At 36.2% G+C, this 20441-nt stretch overlaps 1 protein-coding gene and 1 non-coding gene across 2 annotated transcripts; both read left to right on the plus strand.

Moving 5' to 3' along the window:
• Positions 1-1445: 1445 nt before the first annotated feature.
• Positions 1446-12376, plus strand: LOC147844870 (uncharacterized). The gene is made up of 3 exons (XM_087249369.1): positions 1446-1496; positions 2059-2208; positions 9675-12376. The coding sequence occupies exons 2-3, from the start codon at positions 2124-2126 to the stop codon at positions 10469-10471; spliced, it is 882 nt and encodes a 293-aa protein (XP_087105495.1). The 5' UTR covers positions 1446-1496; positions 2059-2123; the 3' UTR covers positions 10472-12376.
• Positions 12377-15951: 3575 nt separating this feature from the next.
• trnas-aga (transfer RNA serine (anticodon AGA)) lies at positions 15952-16033 on the plus strand. Its single transcript has one exon. It is a non-coding gene; the product is annotated as a tRNA-Ser (tRNA).
• The last annotated feature ends 4408 nt before the right edge of the window (positions 16034-20441 follow it).

Raw genomic sequence — 20441 nt, forward strand, 5'->3', positions numbered from 1 at the left:
AAATACATTTTAAAATTTTTACATAAAATCTGCCCTGTAAATTCTAGTATTTACAATTTTTTGGACATCGACAGCTCCTGTTCTTTCTGCAAACAAGCAGAGGAGACACTACTATAGTGATGGCCAACCCTGTTCCTGTAAAGCCACCTTCCTGCAGATTTCAGTTGCTACCAATATCAAACACACCTGAACCAATTAATTAGGACCTGAACACCACGTGATAATTACAGGCAGGTGTGTTAGATATGGGTTGCAACTGAAATCTGCAGGAAGTGGCTCTCCAGGAACAGGGTTGGCAACCCCTGCAATACTACATATGTTTTTTGATTGTCCAATATCCAAGCAATTTTGGTTACTTCTAAATTCTCACATATCTGCTTCTGCCAATGCTGTGAATTGCTTTAATCTAAAAGACTATTTTTATTATAATAACCCAAAAGCTAAATATCTGGAACGCATCATACATTTTTTTTATCTTATATGGCAAATTTTACATTCACAAACAAAAATTCACAAATAATTACCCATAGAATTTATTTCCCTCCTAAAATCACTTTATCTTATTAAGAATTAAAAAAATCTAAGATTCCTGAAATATTATGCAGATGTATTTAAAGAAGATTCTTGATTTTAGTTGCTTTCCTTACAGTTATTTGTTAATGTGTCATTCTAATTTCTGTCATTTGTTTAATTTAGTAATTTTATTATTATTATTATTATTATTATTATTAATACTTTAATTGTATTAATATTTTTTCCCTTTCTGTCTAATAGTATTATTTGTATTTGTATGTGGTTTTAGATATTTTTTCTTATGACTATGTAAATTATTGCTCTTTTTAAAGATCTGTGTGACTTTGTTATGATGTTCTTGTATTGTCAGTTCAAGCATTAATTGTAAAAAAAAAAGTGAATCAACAAGAGAAAGGTTTGTTTTAAAGCTTTTACACAGATATAAAGCGATTGATTAAAGTTTCAGGTTTTTCATCCAATGATGTACCTGCTGTTGACAATATTATTTTAACCCTTTATACAACGTAATACTATTTTACTCAAAGTAAAGAGGACTATTGAACAACATGCTTGTATTAAGTGTCTTAATAAAGGTTTAATTTATTAAATAGCATAATTTCACTTCATTCTTAGTATACATCACTTTATATAAGAAATGGAGTACTAGAGTACTAGCTCATTTGTGGCTGTTGTTTCTTGCTCGGACTTACTGAATTTATTTTTGTTAATTACTCTTATATAAAGAAACTGCTGAAGAGAAGTTATTTTGTTACTATTCATAGTTTAATTTATTTTAAACAGAACATTTTTATTGCTTTGCTAATTTTTAACAGGATAAAATGCCCAAACGCAGAGAAAAACTATATATAATAAGTCATGACTCATGACTAAGAGTAAGTGGCAAAAAAAAGACTTTTATTTTGTCGTGACTTGTGACGTCATAAGCCTGCGCCGCTCTGTCGCTGTGATTCAACTGGAGAAAGGTTTGTTTTGAAACGTTTAGCCTTATATAAAGCGATTGATTAAAGTTTCAGTGTTTTCATTCAGTGCTAAATTATGTACCTGTTGACAATATTATTTTAACCCTTATACAAAGTAGTACTATTTACTAAAACTTACAGTAATGAGGTCTATTTTTTGAATAAAGATAGGATAAACTTTTTGTTCCGGAGAGGAAATTTGTCTTGTGCAAAAAAGTGCTATAAACAGACAATAAGATAAATAAAACAAACAAAACAATTACGAAGATACTTGAATAAAGTAAAAGTGTGTATTAAGTGTTTTAATGAAAGTTTAATTGATTGAATAGCACAATGTCATTCCATTATAAATATACATCACTATATATAAGAAATGGAGTACTAGTTTTAATCAGCTGATCAGTGGCTATTGTTTCTTGATCAGACTTATCTGATTTCTGTTTGTTAATGACTCTCATATAAAGAAACTGTTGAAGCAAGTGTTGAAGAAAAGTTATTTTGTTTCTGTTCATTGTTTAATTTATTTTAAACAGGACATTTTTATTATTTTGTTCATTTTAAACAGGATAAAGTGTCCAAACGCAGAGAAAAACTCCTGCTGAAGCGACTGATCTCCACACTGTTATAAAGATGGCGTTTATTAAAGAGGAGATTGAAGATGTGAAGATTGAAGAAACATCCACAGTCAAACAGGAAGATCTGCAGGAACAAACAGGTTGGATATCTTAATGATATATACTGATTTTTACTCTCAAAGACCAACTCAGTCATTTCATCCTCATTCAGATTAATAATAAGAATACTAAATTAAATCAATCTTACAGCCCTGAGTGTGCTGCCTAGTTCTCTTATATGCACATTAGCACTCATTGAAAGAGAGGAATGAGTTTATTTCTTGTTACTTGTTCTCATGTTTTTTTATCATTATTTTTATGTATTATTAGTCTTCCATTTTATCTACCTTCTTAAGGTTATTGCTTTTCTAGTACTCCTTCTGTTTGTAAAGCATCCTTGAGCACTGGCGCTATATAAAATAAACAAAAACAGTACATTTAGAGAAGTTTAATTGAGCTGACGATATTTGACCTACAGTATTCTCATAGAAGATATCTGCTATTACAGTGATAGTGTTGGCTTAGTACTTTGTACTAATATGTCACTGTGATCACAATTCCCTTTTTTCATCAACTTTATGGGTTTAAACTTTTTTTCTAGTAGTTGTTACTAGTTCTCACAGATAGTATCTGAGTTAGAATTAAATCATTATTATAATAACTAATTACCAGGGCTATTGTGTTTAAACAGGGTTTCTGCTGGGCCTTAAAACGTTGTAAATTCCAAAATCCAAATTTCAGGCCTTAAAAAGTATTAAATTTACTGAAATATTGTGTTGTAGGTCTTAAACCTTTTCTTTTTAAAGGTCTTAATTTTTCTTTGTTCATGTTTTCCTACTCAATCTGGCCAAAACCCATACAATCACCAAAAATCCATCTCAATACAACTTTAAACTTTTCATTCAAAAAGGTCATTTTAACTCTATTTCTCATAAAGGTTTAATTAATCTAACTTGGTGAAACCTGCAGAAACCCTGGTTTAAAATATGTCAAAAATCATGGAAGCCCCTAATTTTAAATATGCTAAATTTGCTAAGTTTGTATTGTTTTGTTTTTGCTATTATTTTTATTGTGTTTTTACCTGAACTGATTGTTCTAGCTGTCCTGTACGGTGACCTTGAGCGTCATGAAAGGCGCCTTTAAATAAAATTTTTATTGTCTGCAAGTTGTTTATTGAGATTAAAATAATATTTAAAAAACAAACAAATTGAAAATAAGATTATATATATATATATATATACATACATACACACACACACACACACACACACACACACACAGTTGAAGTCAGAATTATTAGCCCCTCTGAATTATTAGCGCCCCTGTTTATTTTTTTTTCTCAATTTCTGTGTAATGGAGGGGAGATTGTTTCAGCACATTTCTTAGCATAATAGTTTTAAAAACTTATTTCTAATAACTGATTTATTTTATCTTTGCCATGATGACAGTAAATAATATTTTACTTTATATTTTTCAAGATACTTCTATACAGCTTACAGTGACATTTAAAGGCTTAACTAGGTTAATTAGGTTAACTAGGCAGGTTAGGGTAATTAGGCAAGTTATTGTATAACGATGGTTTGTTCTGTAGATTGTCGGGAAAAAAAATTGCTTAAAGGGGCTAATAATTTTGTCCCAAAAATGGGTTTTAATAAATTAATAATTGCTTTCATTCTAGCCGAAATAAAACAAATAAGACTTTCTCCAGAAGAAAAAATATTATCAGACATACTGTGAAAATTTCCTTGCTCTGTTAAAAATCATTTTGGTAATATTTAAAATAGAAAAAAAAATTAAAAGGGGGCTAATAATTCTGACTTCAACTGTGTGTGTGTGTGTGTGTGTATATATATATATATATATATATATATATATATATATATATATATATATATATATATATATATATATATATAGCAACCTATGTGACTGCTTTGGGAAATAACCATCATTGTAGACATCACAGGATGACTGATTGTGAAGGAACGTGTAGTCTGGCACATTTGCTACCAACGACAAGTCAAGATTTAAAAAGAAAAAAAAATTGCATGATCTGACGTAGTGACTAAACGACAGTAAACATCATGTGATCTGACCGGGGCTTTAGCTGTTGTATTGGAGTCGAAAGAATATATAAAGTAGAATGTTCTTTTAACAGTGCCGTTATGTTTAAGTTTGTCCTTTTGCAAAATGTTTGTCATTTCTTTACTGCAAATTAGACTTTTTTGAAATCTGCTTGATTCTTTAAAAACCAAAAGCAGTCCCCGTCAATTGGTGTTTTTTTTTCTCCATAAGATACACCTTTGTGACTGTTTTATTTTATGTGTATAGTCTTTAATGCGCTTTTTAATAATTTTATTCTTTTCAAAGCAGCACACAGACACAAATTTATCCTTGAAAACGTGGCATGAGAGCAATGCACGTGCAATCAATTCCTGATCCTTTGCATAAATTTTTAAAACAAAAGACATGATAATTTAATTACTTTCAATGTGCTAAATATTTGTTAAACGATTATTAAAAAAAAGGTTGTACACTTATTTAAACTGTAAACTGTCTGCGCCAAAAGCCTTGTGTTTAGTGCGTTGAAACATAGCACCAAGGTGCTCACGGCGACCGAGTTTGATTCCTGGCTTGTGGTCCTTTGCTGATCCGTTCCCTATCTATGATTACCACACTTTCCTGTCTGTAAAATCTCCACTGTCCTATCCAAATAAAGGTGAAAACCCCTAAAAAATAATTATATATTAAAAAAAAAAAACTAAAACTGAATAAAGTGCATGGTAATCGTAAATAAAGGAAATTAGTAAATTAATCTATTTCGTTATTTAATGCATAAAATAGGCTAGTCTTTTTATAAATTGAGGTAATTCTGAAACTTTAAATTGCGTTTTCTTTTCTTATAAATAATAAAAGTTGCATCAGATTGATGAAAACTAATCTGAATACACGCGTGAACAGGGCCACAATGACTTTTTATTTTTCATTGAAACAATTGAATTGTGTCTTCTGTCTACATGACTGGCAAACGCGTCAGAAAAAATGGCATAATCTTTGCGAATATTTTGTTAACAAATGTTTAGTAATGTTAGTAATGCATAGAAAAATGCAAAACAGATTTGTCCTGAGCTCATTAATGCCTAGTTCAGACTGCATGATTTTAGCCCCTATTTTGGCTCGCCGACAGGTTTTGAGAAATCGCAGACAAATGCCTGAAATCACAGGCAAATCGTGCTCATGCACGTGAGTGACAATCACACAGTATGAACTATCAAAGACGCGATCTGAGAGAATCGCCGATGAGTCGCCGATGCCTGCGAGATATTTGGCATGCTAAAAATCTGGAGCTGTCGGCGATTCAAATCATGCCGTGTGAATTGAGTTTTGACTGAAAATAACATCAGCGATCGCCTACAGCCAATGAGAGAGCAGCATTCACTGGTGTGTGCGTGTGTGTATACCTGCTGCAGGCCAGCGGGAGGCTGGGGGAGAAGTTAAAAGCGCTCTTTTTCGGTTTATTTGGACCCACAAAATGGAGGAAAAACTAGTGGAGGTTTGACAGGACTCAGGAGCAACAGTGTCTGTTTGACGTTTCATACAGAAAGAAATTAGTTTATTATCAACGTTAAGGAGAAATAGCTAATTCCCTTTAAACCTAGGTGAGCAAACATGTACATGTTCTACCCCATTAAAGGCTTCTTTCTCATTATGTAGTTAATAACAAAAGATATACTACGTGTTTTTGGCTGTGAGACGTAGTTTGGACGAAGTTGTTGCGATTCTTCCTATAGTAAAGTCATGCAATGTGAAAGTCCCTGTCGCCGATCCATCTTGCAGTGTAAACAAAGCAGCGACGAAACGCTTGCCCAGATAGTCATGAAGTGTGAAAACATCTGTGACACGACTACTTTTAAAATCATGCAGTCTGAACTCGGCATAACCTACTGATGACAGCCACTTTGAGATGGTTTTTTTAAGGTGGTTAATGAGATTTGTTGTGTTATCTTGGGAAGTTTGGACTGAACAGGAGCAGAGGCTACCTGATCAACATTACATTCCTCGGAAAAAAAACACTTGCAATCTAGACGCAGTCACCTCATGCTTGTGTTGCGCTACAATCCGTAAACTCCACTCATTAAAATAACGGCTTGGTGTTTATACTGTAAAATCGTGACGATATTTAATCATTGGTTGTGGGCCACAAATATCGTTATTGTGATAGTAATATGATTAATTGTGCAGCCCAACACCCTTTCATTATGTTCTTGGCTGTTTTTAACCCATTGACTTCTATTATAACCACATTTTTAACCACAAAGCCATGACACCAAATAATCATGGATTCTAGATTGTTGGTGTTTTCCCTGTTGGGAAGAGGTAAAACATGTTATTTTTACTGTTGATCATCAGTTGGCAGCATTAACCCTTTAGATAGGCCTGTTTAAAAAGTTTCTGTCTTTTATATGGAGTTCAGGGGACCAACAGTTTATCCCATAAATCGGATGAAGAAGAGCAGGAGTCAGAGATGCAATTAAAAGAAAGTTTACTGTAAATAGTTTGCAGTTTCATCAGCAGAGGCCAGCTTCAACACTCGCAAAAAAGTTTGTAGACCGCTCTACACACAATCTCATAATACCAACTATTAGACTCTTACGTAAGGGGGTTGAAGACCGCGTGTACACATTTTTATGCGTCTTCTCCTCATAATGCCAAAAAGAACTTGAATTACACTTTTAGTTTTGATCGTACAGATCAGATCAATACATCAATCGAATCTGTTAAGTGTCTAGTTTTTATTGTTTACACTCACAATGACAACAAACGTGTGCTTTTGCAAAAAAAGGATAATTAACAGTGTAGGCATTCTCTCTTTTCTCTCTCCGCGTACTGTTTTTACAGACTTTGTTATTACAGTCGTCTGCAATAGACGCACACAACATGTAGACTGTGGTCAGAAAAAACATAATTAAAATGAACAGAAACTCTGCAAATTCTCAACAGAGAACATGAGAGATATATCTATAGAAAGGTTGATGTGTATAGTTTTGCATTTACCAATTCAAGTCAAAAACAAATAATCTCTTTTCTTGTAATCCGTATAAAAGTAAGGACTGGTACAGATTCTCCTGTATCGCCTCATTACAGCTATTGTTATGCCGCCCTCTGTGAGCGCGCTGTTCATATGGAAATAAACTGAGGTGAGGCAGGTAATAATGTTCACGCTCCCCGAGACATGGCATAAAACGACAAGCTTTATCATAGATGCGCATGTTACATGAGTAACGAAGCATTTCGGATGCACGTCGATGAAGAATTTACTTTCTCAGAGGAAGAGCACGACTCTGATGACGAACGCATACATTTTGAAGAACGTCTAGACCTAGCGGAGGATAGAATTTATGTCGGGTAAGTCTTTTATTCTTACCTTCTTGTAGTTTCATTGCTGTACAAAGTGTATCCTATAACTTATATAGCATATAATGATATTCATAGGCCTATATAATAAAAATGTTATATGAATAACTATTGAATTAATTAAACAAATATTTTCAAGTACTTTACTATAGTATGGTTCAAAACAACTTCATTATTCACTATTAATTACTAATAATTTTTTTCATGCGAGTTTGATAATCTTATTTGTGGTTGATAGTGTTAAAATATAGCTTCTTTGTTATCTGCATTCTGTTCTCTCATTAAGTAAATATGCTGACCGTTGTTTACAGAACAGGTGTTGTTTATAATTCCTATGTGGTAACTGAGTTTATGAGGTAAATTCAGTACTAGTATCAGTGAACATCACAAAAATGTTAATAATGTAGTTTATGTAATCAGATTGCTTATTTTTTTCAGATGTGAAAAAGCGTAAAAGAGAGACTGATGCTGACATGGCTCCACAGGCTCTGAGATTTTTCATGAATCTGGACCAGAGCTAAAACCATGTGATGCTCACACTCGACTTTAACAAACCTTACACCCTTTATTATCTCACACGCTTCATATTTACATTGTTGATTTGCTCTGAATGTGTCTTCTGTACACAATGTGTCGTGTAAATTCCAGTGCAGGCCTTAAGTTATACGTAAAGTGTATTTATCAGTAGAATTGCTATATGTAAGTTTATATAGTTTACAGAGTTGTATACAGTTTACTGACTCTCACAAGTGTATCAAGTTGTTTTGTGTGATAACTAAATATATTTTAAATAAACTGCAATCAAAAAAATATATATAAATAAACTTTTTTTTCCCCGCTCAGATTCTTTCTTGAAACTCTTCCCCCTTACTGTACGTTCACAACGAAAGTGGCGAGTGCGTCAAAGGTCGCTCTGACCGCCCTGGCGACAACGCTGCCTGTCTTAAGCTGTGGCGGCGAGAGCGTCAAAATTCTCTACATTGATCTCGTATTTAAAGGGGCCGTTGCAGCATATCTTATCAGTTACATTCCCGCATAAAACCATACTTTCTAGCGTGAAAATGTTGCTCACTTATTGTCAAATTTGTTTAACAATGAGAGATCAAGTTGCATGTGATGTAGATTTGCTTCACTTAATTATCCAGTGTGTCCATATGTCTAAAATATCCTGAAGCAGCAATACTGTTTTGTATTGTCGCATGACATTCAGTTTTTTTTAAGAAAAAAAAAAAAACTTACAACATTAATGCACGTCAGTAGCTCGCCAGTAACATTTTAAAATATGTTCCAGTAGAGAAACACTGCAAATAATTATAAATTTGGCGACCACAATAAATAAACCCTTGGGAACAACTGTGGTCGAAACCAAAGTTCACAGGAGAACTGTGTTCTCTGGACTCCTCTCAAGCGTTGGACTTCTACATTCTGATTGCTTGCCGCCGAACTGCGTCATAGCTCATTACCATAAAGCTGACTTGATTTCAACTCTCCTCGACGCCCAAACCTGCAAAGACGTGCCACTCCTCGCTGCTTATCACTGCCGGCTCTCATTGAAAATAAATGACTTCCGGCTACATTGACGCCCTCGCCGCTTTCGGTGTGAACCTACAGTTAGTTACAAACCAATTAAACAATGTTGACTGTCATCACAGAAAACACCAACAATTATTAATGCATGATTATATGCTGTCATGGCTTTGCAATAAAAAAATGTTGTTATAATAGAGGCCAATTGAGAAAAAAACAGCCATGAATATAACGAAAAGGGAGTAAATTTGCCCAGAGTGTATTGAGGTTTTTTATTTATTTTTTATTTCAAAGCATTTTCCCAGAATATGTCAAAATAAGATGTCCCCAAATATTGGTTCGTTTGCTGAAACGCAGAGAAAGTTTCAATTTACTATAACTTCTGTTAAGCAGCTTTGACACAATTTACATTGTAAAAGCACTAGATAAATAAAAATGAATTGAATTGAATCTGCTTAAATGTGTACACGTTAATGGACCAAACTAAGTATGATCTGATTCATTTTACATTTATTGTGCATCAAAATTACAGTGTGGTTAGCCAATGTGTCTTTACACGTTTCAGCTCTTGATGAGAGTTTTTAAGACTTGGTGAAAAATAATGTTTGTTTTTTTTTTATTTCAGACCTAATTGAAGAGTATGAGGGGAGTAAAGAGGAGGAACATCATGTCAAAATTGAGGAAAAATCGAATTTACAGACGGATGGTATTTTGAAAAGGAGAGACAAGAATCGTTACACCTGCACTCAGTGTGGAAAGTGTTTGGCAAGCAAAAGCAAACTTAAGATTCACATGAGGATCCACACTGGAGAGAAACCATTCACATGCACTCAGTGTGGGAAGAGTTTCATCCAATCATCACACCTTAATCAACACATGAGGATCCACACTGGAGAGAAACCATTCACATGCACTCAGTGTGGGAAGAGTTTTCACAGCTCATCACACCTTAATATACACATGAGGATCCACACTGGAGAGAAACCATTCACATGCACTCAGTGTGGGAAGAGTTTTAGCCAATCATCATACCTTAATCTACACATGAGGATCCACACTGGAGAGAAACCATTCACATGCACTCAGTGTGGGAAGAGTTTCAATTGCTTAGCACACCTTAATAAACACATGAGGATCCACACTGGAGAGAAACCATGCACATGCACTCAGTGTGGGAAGAGTTTCAGCCAATCATCATCTCTTAAACACCACATGAGGATCCACACTGGAGAGAAACCATTCACATGCACTCAGTGTGGGAAGAGTTTCAGCTGCTCATCAGACCTTAATAGACATATGAGAATCCACACTGGAGAAAAACCATTCACATGCACTCAATGCGGGAAGAGTTTCAGCCAATCGTCATCCCTTAATCACCACATGAGGATCCACACTGGAGAGAAACCATTCACTTGCACTTAAGCTGTGGTCACACTGGACTTTTCTCCCTATAGACTTTCATTCATACGCACGAGAATGCGTCAGACTGGAAACGCAAGTTTGTGCATCAAGTTTTGCAGTTCACTCCATTGCAAAGTTCAAGCTTGATGAGCTCTGACCTTCAAAATTGCATCACTTGACTGTGTGAGACCAATCGAAGATAAAAACATGACCTCTCTGGACAGAAATGTAAAATATGGACCAACCGTTCACTTTTTTTAATGCCCAATCATGTTTTTTTAATCCCGCTCCTTTTCACAGCTCCTTACAACATAATTTTGCATGCTCAAACTCTACTGTGACCGCAGATTCGGTGTGGGATGAGTTTCAGCAACTCCTCAGACCTTAATAAACACATGAGGATCCACACTTGCAAACCATTCACATGAACTCAATGTGGGAAGAGTTTCAACCGATCAGCAGACCTTAATAAACACATGAAGATTCATACTGGTGTGAAAGAGTATGTGTGCTTGAGTGTGAGAAGACTTTTCTAACAGCTCCAAAATTGAAACTGCACCAGACGATTCACACTGTTACAAGAGGTTTAATCAGTTAACACATCTGAAAACAGAAAAGAGGATTCACACTGGAGAGAAACTATACAGATCTGATCAGTGTCTACAGAGTTTTGCTCACTCGGCGCAGCTTAAGAAAATGACATGAATGCAGCAAAACATTTTCTCATGTGCACAGGATGTTTCATGTCTGAATAATGTTTGAAAAGGCTGAGTGACGATATACTGTTTTTTTAACACTCCTACACTGCAGTAGGTGGTGTTGGATATGTGTTGCGCTCCTCGTGTTTACCGCAAACACAATGATGACGGCTGAGAGAAGAACAGTTTCAAAAACATCTGGCAAACAGCACCTCAGCGGCTTAAAATCTCTTTGCAAGTGATTGTACAGGTGCGGATACATCTGTACTCCACTCTCCAGTGTGTCATGTAGCTGGTGTTGTTTTGGATAATGTTCTCTGTCTGACTCCCTGAATGAGAAACAAATCAATGGGAAGACACCGCACATTAAAGAAGGTGGAGCTCCAAGGCGGTTAGTTAGCAGTATACCAGGGACTCAAGTTTAGAAAGCCCATTCAATTGTCCTGTGTTGCAGCTTTTATCAGTAAAGTTTCTTTACTTTTAGGTTCAAGGTTCTTTTTAGTTTACTACATTTACTTTTTTGAGTAGAATACAAACTTGATGAATATTTGATGATTTAGGCAAAGCGACAGTTATTAAGTTTTACAATATTAATACTGTTACGCAAGTGCGTATTGGGTTGTTTCTGTGCTGCTGTGTGTGTGTGTCTCTCTTTTTCCCTCTCTCGTCCTGTCCCGTTCCTGTTTCCAGGTTACCCCGCCCTAATTGGACGTGCTGCGTGCGTGCGCTGTGGTTGGTGCTGGGAGAAGTCAGCATCTTTTGAAAAGGAACCGACGGAGTCAGATCGCTGGGGGGAGAGACGGAGAATTTTCTAAGAGTGTGGAAAACATATCATAGTGCTACTGGTTGTTTATGAATTGTGAACATTAAGGTGTTCTCTCCCTTTTTCCTCTCCCCTCCAATTTTTGTGACTGTCAAATACTGTTTGATAAAGCTGTGAGCTGAGCGCCGTAGGGGCTGAGTGCCATTTACTTTGACACTGATTTTCTCCTGTTTTTTCGTTTAGTTAAGGAGTAAGGGCAGTGTTTGTAATTTATTTTCTTCATTTATTTTTTGATTCAGTAGGTAAGTTATCTTCGGGGTGGAGTTAGTAAATGTTTTGTTTGTTATTTTGGCCTTGCTCAGCCCTGAAGCTTTTTGTTTGCGCTCATTTATTTGTTTATTGTAAATACAAACCTTTTCCACCTTCTCACAATAAAAGAACCTTAAAGGTCATTTAAAAATCAAACCTGCTAACTGTTTATTTATTTTCTCTATAATTTTTATGTTCGACTTCAGCCCTAGACATTTTTGAGGTCGTAACAATGTCAAGGTTTACAACATCCTTCAATATATAGTATATATAGTTTTTACCCATCGGATTCAGTGACCTAAAGATCAGATCAACTGTATCTAAACATGAGTAAGTCTGGTCAATATTGCTTTATAAAAGAGGAAGGTAATGGACTGACACATAACCTTTATCCCTTTGTTAAATATTATAATCAGTCAGCATATGAGGTAGCCAAACATATTTCAATGGCAATGAATTTTATTTCCATTGAACAGCAGGCTATATACAAATAAAACATCTCAATAAATTAGAATATCAGCGAAAAGTTGATTAATTTCACCATTTCAATATCATTCATCTATTGAATAAACACTTGAAATATATCAATCGGTGTGTAATAAATCTATATAATTTAGGAGTTTCACATTTTTAAAACAAAAAAACATAGCATACGTTAATGCTTTTATTAAGTATCTGTCCTGTATATGACATGGACCTGCTGGTTAGTTTCTGCAGTGGTTTACATCTGTCAAATTGTAAAAGTAGACTTTTCCAAAAAATTGAATAAATAATTTCCTACTTAATAATATTAATAATAATAATAATAATAATATATAATAATCGTCATCATCATTAACATTATTAATATCATTATTAAAGTATGATTTTTTTCATTTCCTAATAAAATTAATAAAATTTAATTTCATTTCTTAATAGGTTCATGAAAGAACTTTAATAGAGTTATGATATTTTATTGTTGTTGTCTCCAGGCGGCTGTTCCAGAAAGCAGGTTATGTGACATACCCGGGTAAGTTTGAGATTAAGTAGGTAGATAACCTCAGCTTTGGTTCCAAAATCGGAGGTAACATCTGGGTATGTTAAGTAGCCATAGCAACTTACTCTCTAAAGATAACCTGCTCCGGAGCAGGTTATGTTTAGAGAGTAAGTTGCTATGTTCCAGAGTTTGTCTGTTTCAGAGAGTTTACTGAGCATTGCGTGCTCTTTTGATGAGAATATTTATGGATGTGGAGGCACAGATACAAGTTTTTTCCTTGTTAGAGGGTTATAAGTGCATAGTTTTTTTTCATAACCAAATTTATAATGTTAATGTATTTAACAAACCTTTTTGAAATCAAATGTGACAAACCGCGGGTCTGCGCTTACCATAAAAAACATTCAGTGCAGCTATTTGTATTCGCGTCAGGGCATTTTAGGCAACTGTACAATGTGGCAGCATGAGCACCTGTACAGTATGCCTGGCACTGAACTGTTTTTTACACTTTTGTACAGTTACTTGGTCATAAATCGCTGCGTATAATTACACAGTTGATTCAGAGCACGGCAATAGTGTAGTGGACAGTGTGTTGTTAATGAACCACGGAGCTCACAGCGGAGCAAGTTCAAATCTAGTAGGAAAATATACCTATAATTTAAGGTGTAGGACGTCGTTCATATGTATACATTCATGCACACACACCTACATTGTTTAATATAATATTTTTTTCAGGGTTTCTAAATGCTATTGTGTGCATTAATTGCAGCCAATTTTAAAGCTCCATCAGTCACTAAAGGACACTGATAATATGAAATCTGTCCATAGTATAAATGTGCAGGTACAACTTAATTTTCTGTCCTCAATCTTTTGGTGTTTCAACTATTAAACTCATTACTGCTTCATCCTACCAGCACATATGAGATGACCCCACCTCATCAGTATATGTTGAGGCTGTATAACACAAATATAGTAAAAAAATAAATAAATAAATAAATAAAGCAAATGTTGCTTTACACAATGTTTATTCTTATTATATTTGTATTATACAATAGAATCATTACTAGGCACTACATTGTTTCTTGCTGGAGGACAAAAGATACCCTTTTCTGCCTTATACGATGACACGCTATCTACAGCCTGACCCAGAGGAAATCTCAGTGACCCAAGCAGACAAAAGAGATGAAAGAGTGCTAAAAAATATAATTAGTCAAAAAACTATGTTTAATCAAATAGTTTGGTCTGTTCATTTCTTCATTTCCTGAAATAAATTGAATGATTTTTTTACACTGCTTTATACACGCACCTTTCAACGTGTAACATATATATAAATTTCTCACCTTAAGGTGATGCTCATGTGACTTTATTTATATTTGAAGATGGACCTTATACAGCTACTTAAGAATTTAAAGTATATATATATATATATATATATATATATATATATATATATATATATATATATATATATATATATATACATATATATATACATATATTTATATTGTGATCCAAGAGCAATATTCAAATATGGAAAAGTGCAGACAAATTCTTACACTGCTTGTTAGTTGAAGCAGAAGGAACTTCGTCTGCATGCAAAATAAAAAGCATAAAAAGAACCTAAAGCTACCTGACAACAATCACTTACAACAGGGACAGATTGTGTGGTTTAAGTCAAAAACTTAGCAGTTAGACAAAAAAAAAAAGCAGTTAGACAGGCCTCTTTCTATTAGCTGCATGACAGAAAGAATATTCTAGAGTGTTAAATAAGGAGCTCCAGTAATTAAATATTACCTTTTAGGAGAATGTTTCTGTGTTTAATGACTTTGGACAGAGTTCTAGCTCCAGAAAGATTACAATTTCTATAAGCCTTATTAGTCAATACACATATAGTGGCCTTAAGAAATTAATGGCAAGAAAAATAAATGCATGAATGGTTACACAACATACTCAAAAGGATGTTAAAGAGAAGTTTAATTGTTCATTACAATGAATAAAATGGAGGGTGCCACGTGTAATTTAATGAACTAACAAACTTTCTTATTATTTATTTTTCTTTTCTTATCTTTTTCTTATTCTATATTTCTTTCCTTCGTTGAAGCAGATGTGTAATCTCTGTGATTAAAACCTCCAGCTTCGCCTCTGCGTTGCCTTTTTTCTCACCGTGACTTTCTATGGCGACTCGTGAATTCGGCGATCTACTGAAAATGCCTTCAGGTGTGTGCCGTGCACGTGCATTAACCCGCGGTTATCTTCAGGAGGTTGATTTAACTAACTCTTATCACCTATTTTGGAACCAACATACTCGCGGTAAGCAGGTTTTGGGTAAATCAACCGAGAGTTCAGGTTTAGCAGATGGTAAGTTTACCCAGCTTTCTGGAATACCCCCCTGATGTCTACACCTACAACAACCATTAACCCAAACCTCACAGTAAACTGTTGTGTTTTAGCAACATATACACCAACCATAAACCTAAACCCCACCTCACGGTAAACTTTTGTGTGCCGTAAAGGTCTGCGCCCACCACAACCCTACACTTTGCCTGCTTGTAAAGCCAAGCCATGGAGCCTGGATAGCTCAGTCAGTAGAGCATCACACTTTTAATGTGAGGGTCCAGGGTTCAAGTCCCTGTTTGGGCGTGTAAGGCTCCTTTTGTGGAGCCACAGCTTATGCCGTTGAGATGTCGCTTGCTGAAAGATTTATCTGCATGCACAACAAGTGTACTAGACATGAGGACATGACAGTCCAAGCAGTCTTGTAGTCGTGGCCGAGTGGTTAAGGCGATGGACTAGAAATCCATTGGGGTCTCCCCGCGCAGGTTCGAACCCTGCCGACTACGTCCAGGCAGTGCGCAGGATTTAGTTTGTGACATTCCATGATTGTTTGCAACTCCATTGTTTCTTGGGAAATGGGTTGTGCTGGTAGGGAAAAGCACCAAATATAAAATCGCAGCGCATGCTAACTGACTGCTCTGGGGGCATTCAATTTTTAAAGACATATGACAGAGAGTGAAGGACCAGTGGCTTTCCCGTAGCTCGTCGTGATAGTATAGTGGTTAGTACTCTGCGTTGTGGCCGCAGCAACCCCGGTTTGAATCTGGGTCACGGCAGATTTTTCAAGGTGACATTGGAGTTGCACTCTGTGTTGCCATTCGTAATCTCGTCGCAATCTTGTCAACCTTAAAGTAACCTGTTGTGTTTTAGCAACATCCACACCAAACATAAGCTTAAAACCCCATCTCACGGTAAACTTTAGTGTACTGTAAAGGTCTGCGCCGACCACAACCCAAACCTTGCCTACTTGTGAATTACTGTTGTGGAGCCTGGATAGCTCAGTCGGCAGAGCATCAGACTTTTAATCTGAGGGTCCAGGGTTCAAGTCCCTGTTCGGGTGTATGACACTCATTTTGTGGAGCCACAGCTTTTGACGTTGAGCTATCACTTGATGAAAGTTTCATCTGGATGCACAATATGTGTACTAAGCATAAAGAAATGGCAGTACAGGCAGCATTGTACTCGTGGCCGAGTGGTTAAGGCGATGGACTAGAAATCCATTGCGGTCTCCCCGCGCAGGTTTGAATCCTGCTGACTACGTCTTCCCCGTTTTTAAATTTGCAGCAGTCATCAATTGTTTGCATTTCCATTGTTTCTTGGGAAAAGCGTTGTGCTGGTAGGAGGAGAAAAACAACAGTGTGTTCTCACTGAAGAGAAAGGGGCTTATCACAGGGACGAACATACCACACATAGGTCACAACGGCTGTTTCGTACCTCGCCGTGATCGTATAGTGGTTAGTACTCTGCGTTGTGGCTGCAGCAACCCCGGTTCGAGTCCGGGACACGGTAGGATTTTCAAGGTGACATTGGTGTCGCACTCTGTGTTGCCATCCGTTATCTCCAGCCTTCTTTTAGTGCAGGCTGTGCTAATGGCACGTCCTGAATGTTTACGTTTCCTAAAGTGTGGAAGACTAGGGATATGATATAAGAGAAATAGAATCTTTGATGCCAGCATGCTGTGTAGATAAGTACTGATCAAGTCACGCTTCTAAGGCATGGAAGGAATCTTTTCAATTGTTGAGTGTCCATTCATTGCCACAACAGCAGAAAGACATTCTGCAGTTATCATTGATCTATTTAATGTCTCCTACATGACATGAAGTCCAAACTATTGTGTTGTACTGATGTCTACACCTACAAAAACCATAAACCCAACCTCAAAGTAACCTGTCGTGTTTTAGCAACATCCACACCAACCATAAGCTTAAAACCCCATCTCACGGTAAACTTTAGTATACTGTAAAGGTCTGCGCCGACCACAACCCAAACCTTGCCTACTTATAAATTACTGCTGTGGATCCTGGATAGCTCAGTCGGTAGAGCATCAGACTTTTAATCTGAGGTTCCAGGATTCAAGTCCCTGTTCAGGCGTGTGATGCTCATTTTGTGGAGCCACAGCTTTTGCCGTTGAGCTATCGCTTGATGAAAGTTTCATCTGGATGCACAATATGTGTACTAGGCATAAAGAAATGGCAGTACAGGCAGTCTTGTATTCGTGGCCGAGTGGTTAAGGCGATGGACTAGATATCCATTGGGGTCTCCCCGCGCAGGTTTGAATCCTGCCGACTACGTCCTCCCCCTTTTTAAAATTGCAGCAGTCGTCTATTGTTTGCATTTCCATTGTTTCTTGGGAAATGCGTTGTGCTGGTAGGAGGAGAAAAACAACAGTGTGTTCTCACTGAAGAGAAAGGGGCTTATCACAGGGAGGAACATACCACACAGAGGTAACAACGGCTGTTTCGTAGCTCGCCGTGATCGTATAGTGGTTAGTACTCTGCGTTGTGGCCGCAGCAACCCCAGTTCGAATCCGGGTCACGACAGGTTTTTCAAGGTGACATTAGTGTCGCACTCTGTGTTGCCACCCGTTATCTCCAGCCTTCTTTTAGTGCAGGCTGTGCTAATGGCACGTCCTGAATGTTTACGTTTCCTAAAGTGTGGAAGACTAGGGATATGATATAAGATAAATAGGATCTTTGATGCCAGCATGCTGTGTAGATAAGTACTGATCAAGTCACGCTTCTAAGGCATGGAAAGAATCTTTTCAATTGTTGAGTGTCCATTCATTGCCACAACAGCAGAAAGACATTCTGCAGTTATCATTGATCTATTTAATGTCTCCTACATGACATGAAGTCCAAACTATTGTGTTTTACTGATGTCTACACCTACAACAACCATAAACCCAACCTCAAAGTAACCTGTCGTGTTTTAGCAACATCCACACCAACCATAAGCTTAAAACCCCATCTCACGGTAAACTTTAGTGTACTGTAAAGGTCTGCGCCGACCACAACCCAAAGCTTGCCTACTTGTAAATTACTGTTGTGGAGCGCGAATAGCTCAGTCGGTAGAGCATCAGACTTTTAATCTGAGGGTCCAGGGTTCAAGTCCCTGTTCGGGCGTATGACGCTCATTTTGTGGAGCCACAGCTTTTGCCGTTGAGCTATCGCTTGATGAAAGTTTCATCTGGATGCACAATATGTGTACTAGGCATAAAGAAATGGCAGTACAGGCAGTCTTGTAGTCGTGGCCGAGTGGTTAAGGCGATGGACTAGAAATCCATTGGGGTCTCCCCGCGCAGGTTTGAATCCTTTGCCACAACAGCAGAAAGACATTCTGCAGTTATCATTGATCTATTTAATGTCTCCTACATGACATGAAGTCCAAACTAATTCACCTGTACCGCATGTCTTTAGACTGTGGGGGAAACCGGAGCACCCGGAGGAAACCCACGCGAATGCAGGGAGAACATGCAAACTCCACACAGAAACGCCAACTGAACCGAGGCTCGAACCAGCGACCTTCTTGCTGTGAGGGGACAGCACTACCTACTGCGCCACTGCTTAGACCAGCATAAAAATGTACATGAATAAATCACAATTTAAATGTTTTTAAATGTCATTTAATTATCAATAAATCAATGCATTACAAATACATTTTAAATCTATAAATAAATAGACACTTTTATTACTGTATTATTATTTAATCCATGTTTTAAAGGCTGATTAATCAAACAGTAAAAATTGTATTAATAAATCACAAAACACATTTTAAACAGCTTTTTATATAAGCATTTGGCAAATGCTTTTCTCCCTATTTGCTGTTTGGTTTTCTTTTTCTTTTGCCACATGCTTTTCTCAAATTGAAAATTAATCAGGTTAAAAATGACTCTGCTGTAATGAGCTATTGTTTTCCTCTCTTAGGAAAAAAAGACAGTTAACAGTTTTATCTAGATTAAATGACCGTGGTGATAAAGATTTTCTTGGAGATATAGAACAAAATGAACTTCGTATTTTGCCATCAGAGTTGGATGATTACTATACAGAGAAAGCTAAAGGAGCTTTACGATCTAGAGTGAAATGGATAGAGGAGGGGGAGAAAAATTCTTCATATTGTTTTTAAATTTAGTAAAGCATAGACAATCTTCAAAAACTATTCATAAACTTAGCATAAATAACAATGTAAGTGAAGAGAAAACTTTGATTGATGATCACATCTATTCATGTTATTATATGAATCAAAATTTAATGAGAGTGATTGTGACTTTTTCTTTTCATTTTCAAAAGATAAAGTTCCTATTATAGATGACAGCTTCCAAGAAATGATGGAATCTGACATTGTTATCTCTGAACTTGATGTTGCTATTTCTAAAATATCCAATGGAAAATCCAGGCATATACGGAATTACAGTTGAGTTTTATTAACATTTTTGGCCAGAGATGAGATTTTTAGTTTTTGAAGTACTTAAGAAAAGTAAAGACAAAGCAGAACTATCGACTTCTATGAAGCAGATTTTAATAATTTTAGTTCCATAGCCAAGCAAAGACAAATTATTTATAATAGGAGACCCATAACTATTTTGTCCAATGATTTTAAATTGCTCTCTCATGTATTTTCAATAGACTCAAAAAAAGGTATAGGCGAGATAATAAATGAAACACAATCAGCTTTCATTAAAGGGAGAAGTATTCACAATCATATCAGACTGATAGTTGATATGCTCGATTATAGTTATTAAATTCCTCAGACAAGTTTATTTCTATTTCTAGACTTTTTCAAGTCCATTGAGCATCCTTTTTGTCTTTAGAAAATCTTTAGAAACAACCAATCTTTTGGGTTTGGTCCGAGCTTTTGTAGGGTAATTTCCATGTTCTATACTGATATATTCAGTAGTAAATCTTTGAATTCAGGATC

This window comes from Danio rerio, chromosome 4 (genome assembly GCF_052040795.2).
Source record: "Danio rerio strain M-AB ecotype USA chromosome 4, GRCz13ab, whole genome shotgun sequence".
Lineage (NCBI taxonomy): Eukaryota > Metazoa > Chordata > Actinopteri > Cypriniformes > Danionidae > Danio > Danio rerio.

Coding starts and splice junctions, on each gene's coding strand:
- LOC147844870 (XM_087249369.1), top strand. CDS start 2,124: ATGGCGTTTATTAAAGAGGAGATTGAAGATGTGAAGATTGAAGAAACA. Junction 2,209..9,674: donor AGATCTGCAGGAACAAACAG/GTTGGATATCTT, acceptor TTTTTATTTCAG/ACCTAATTGAAGAGTATGAG.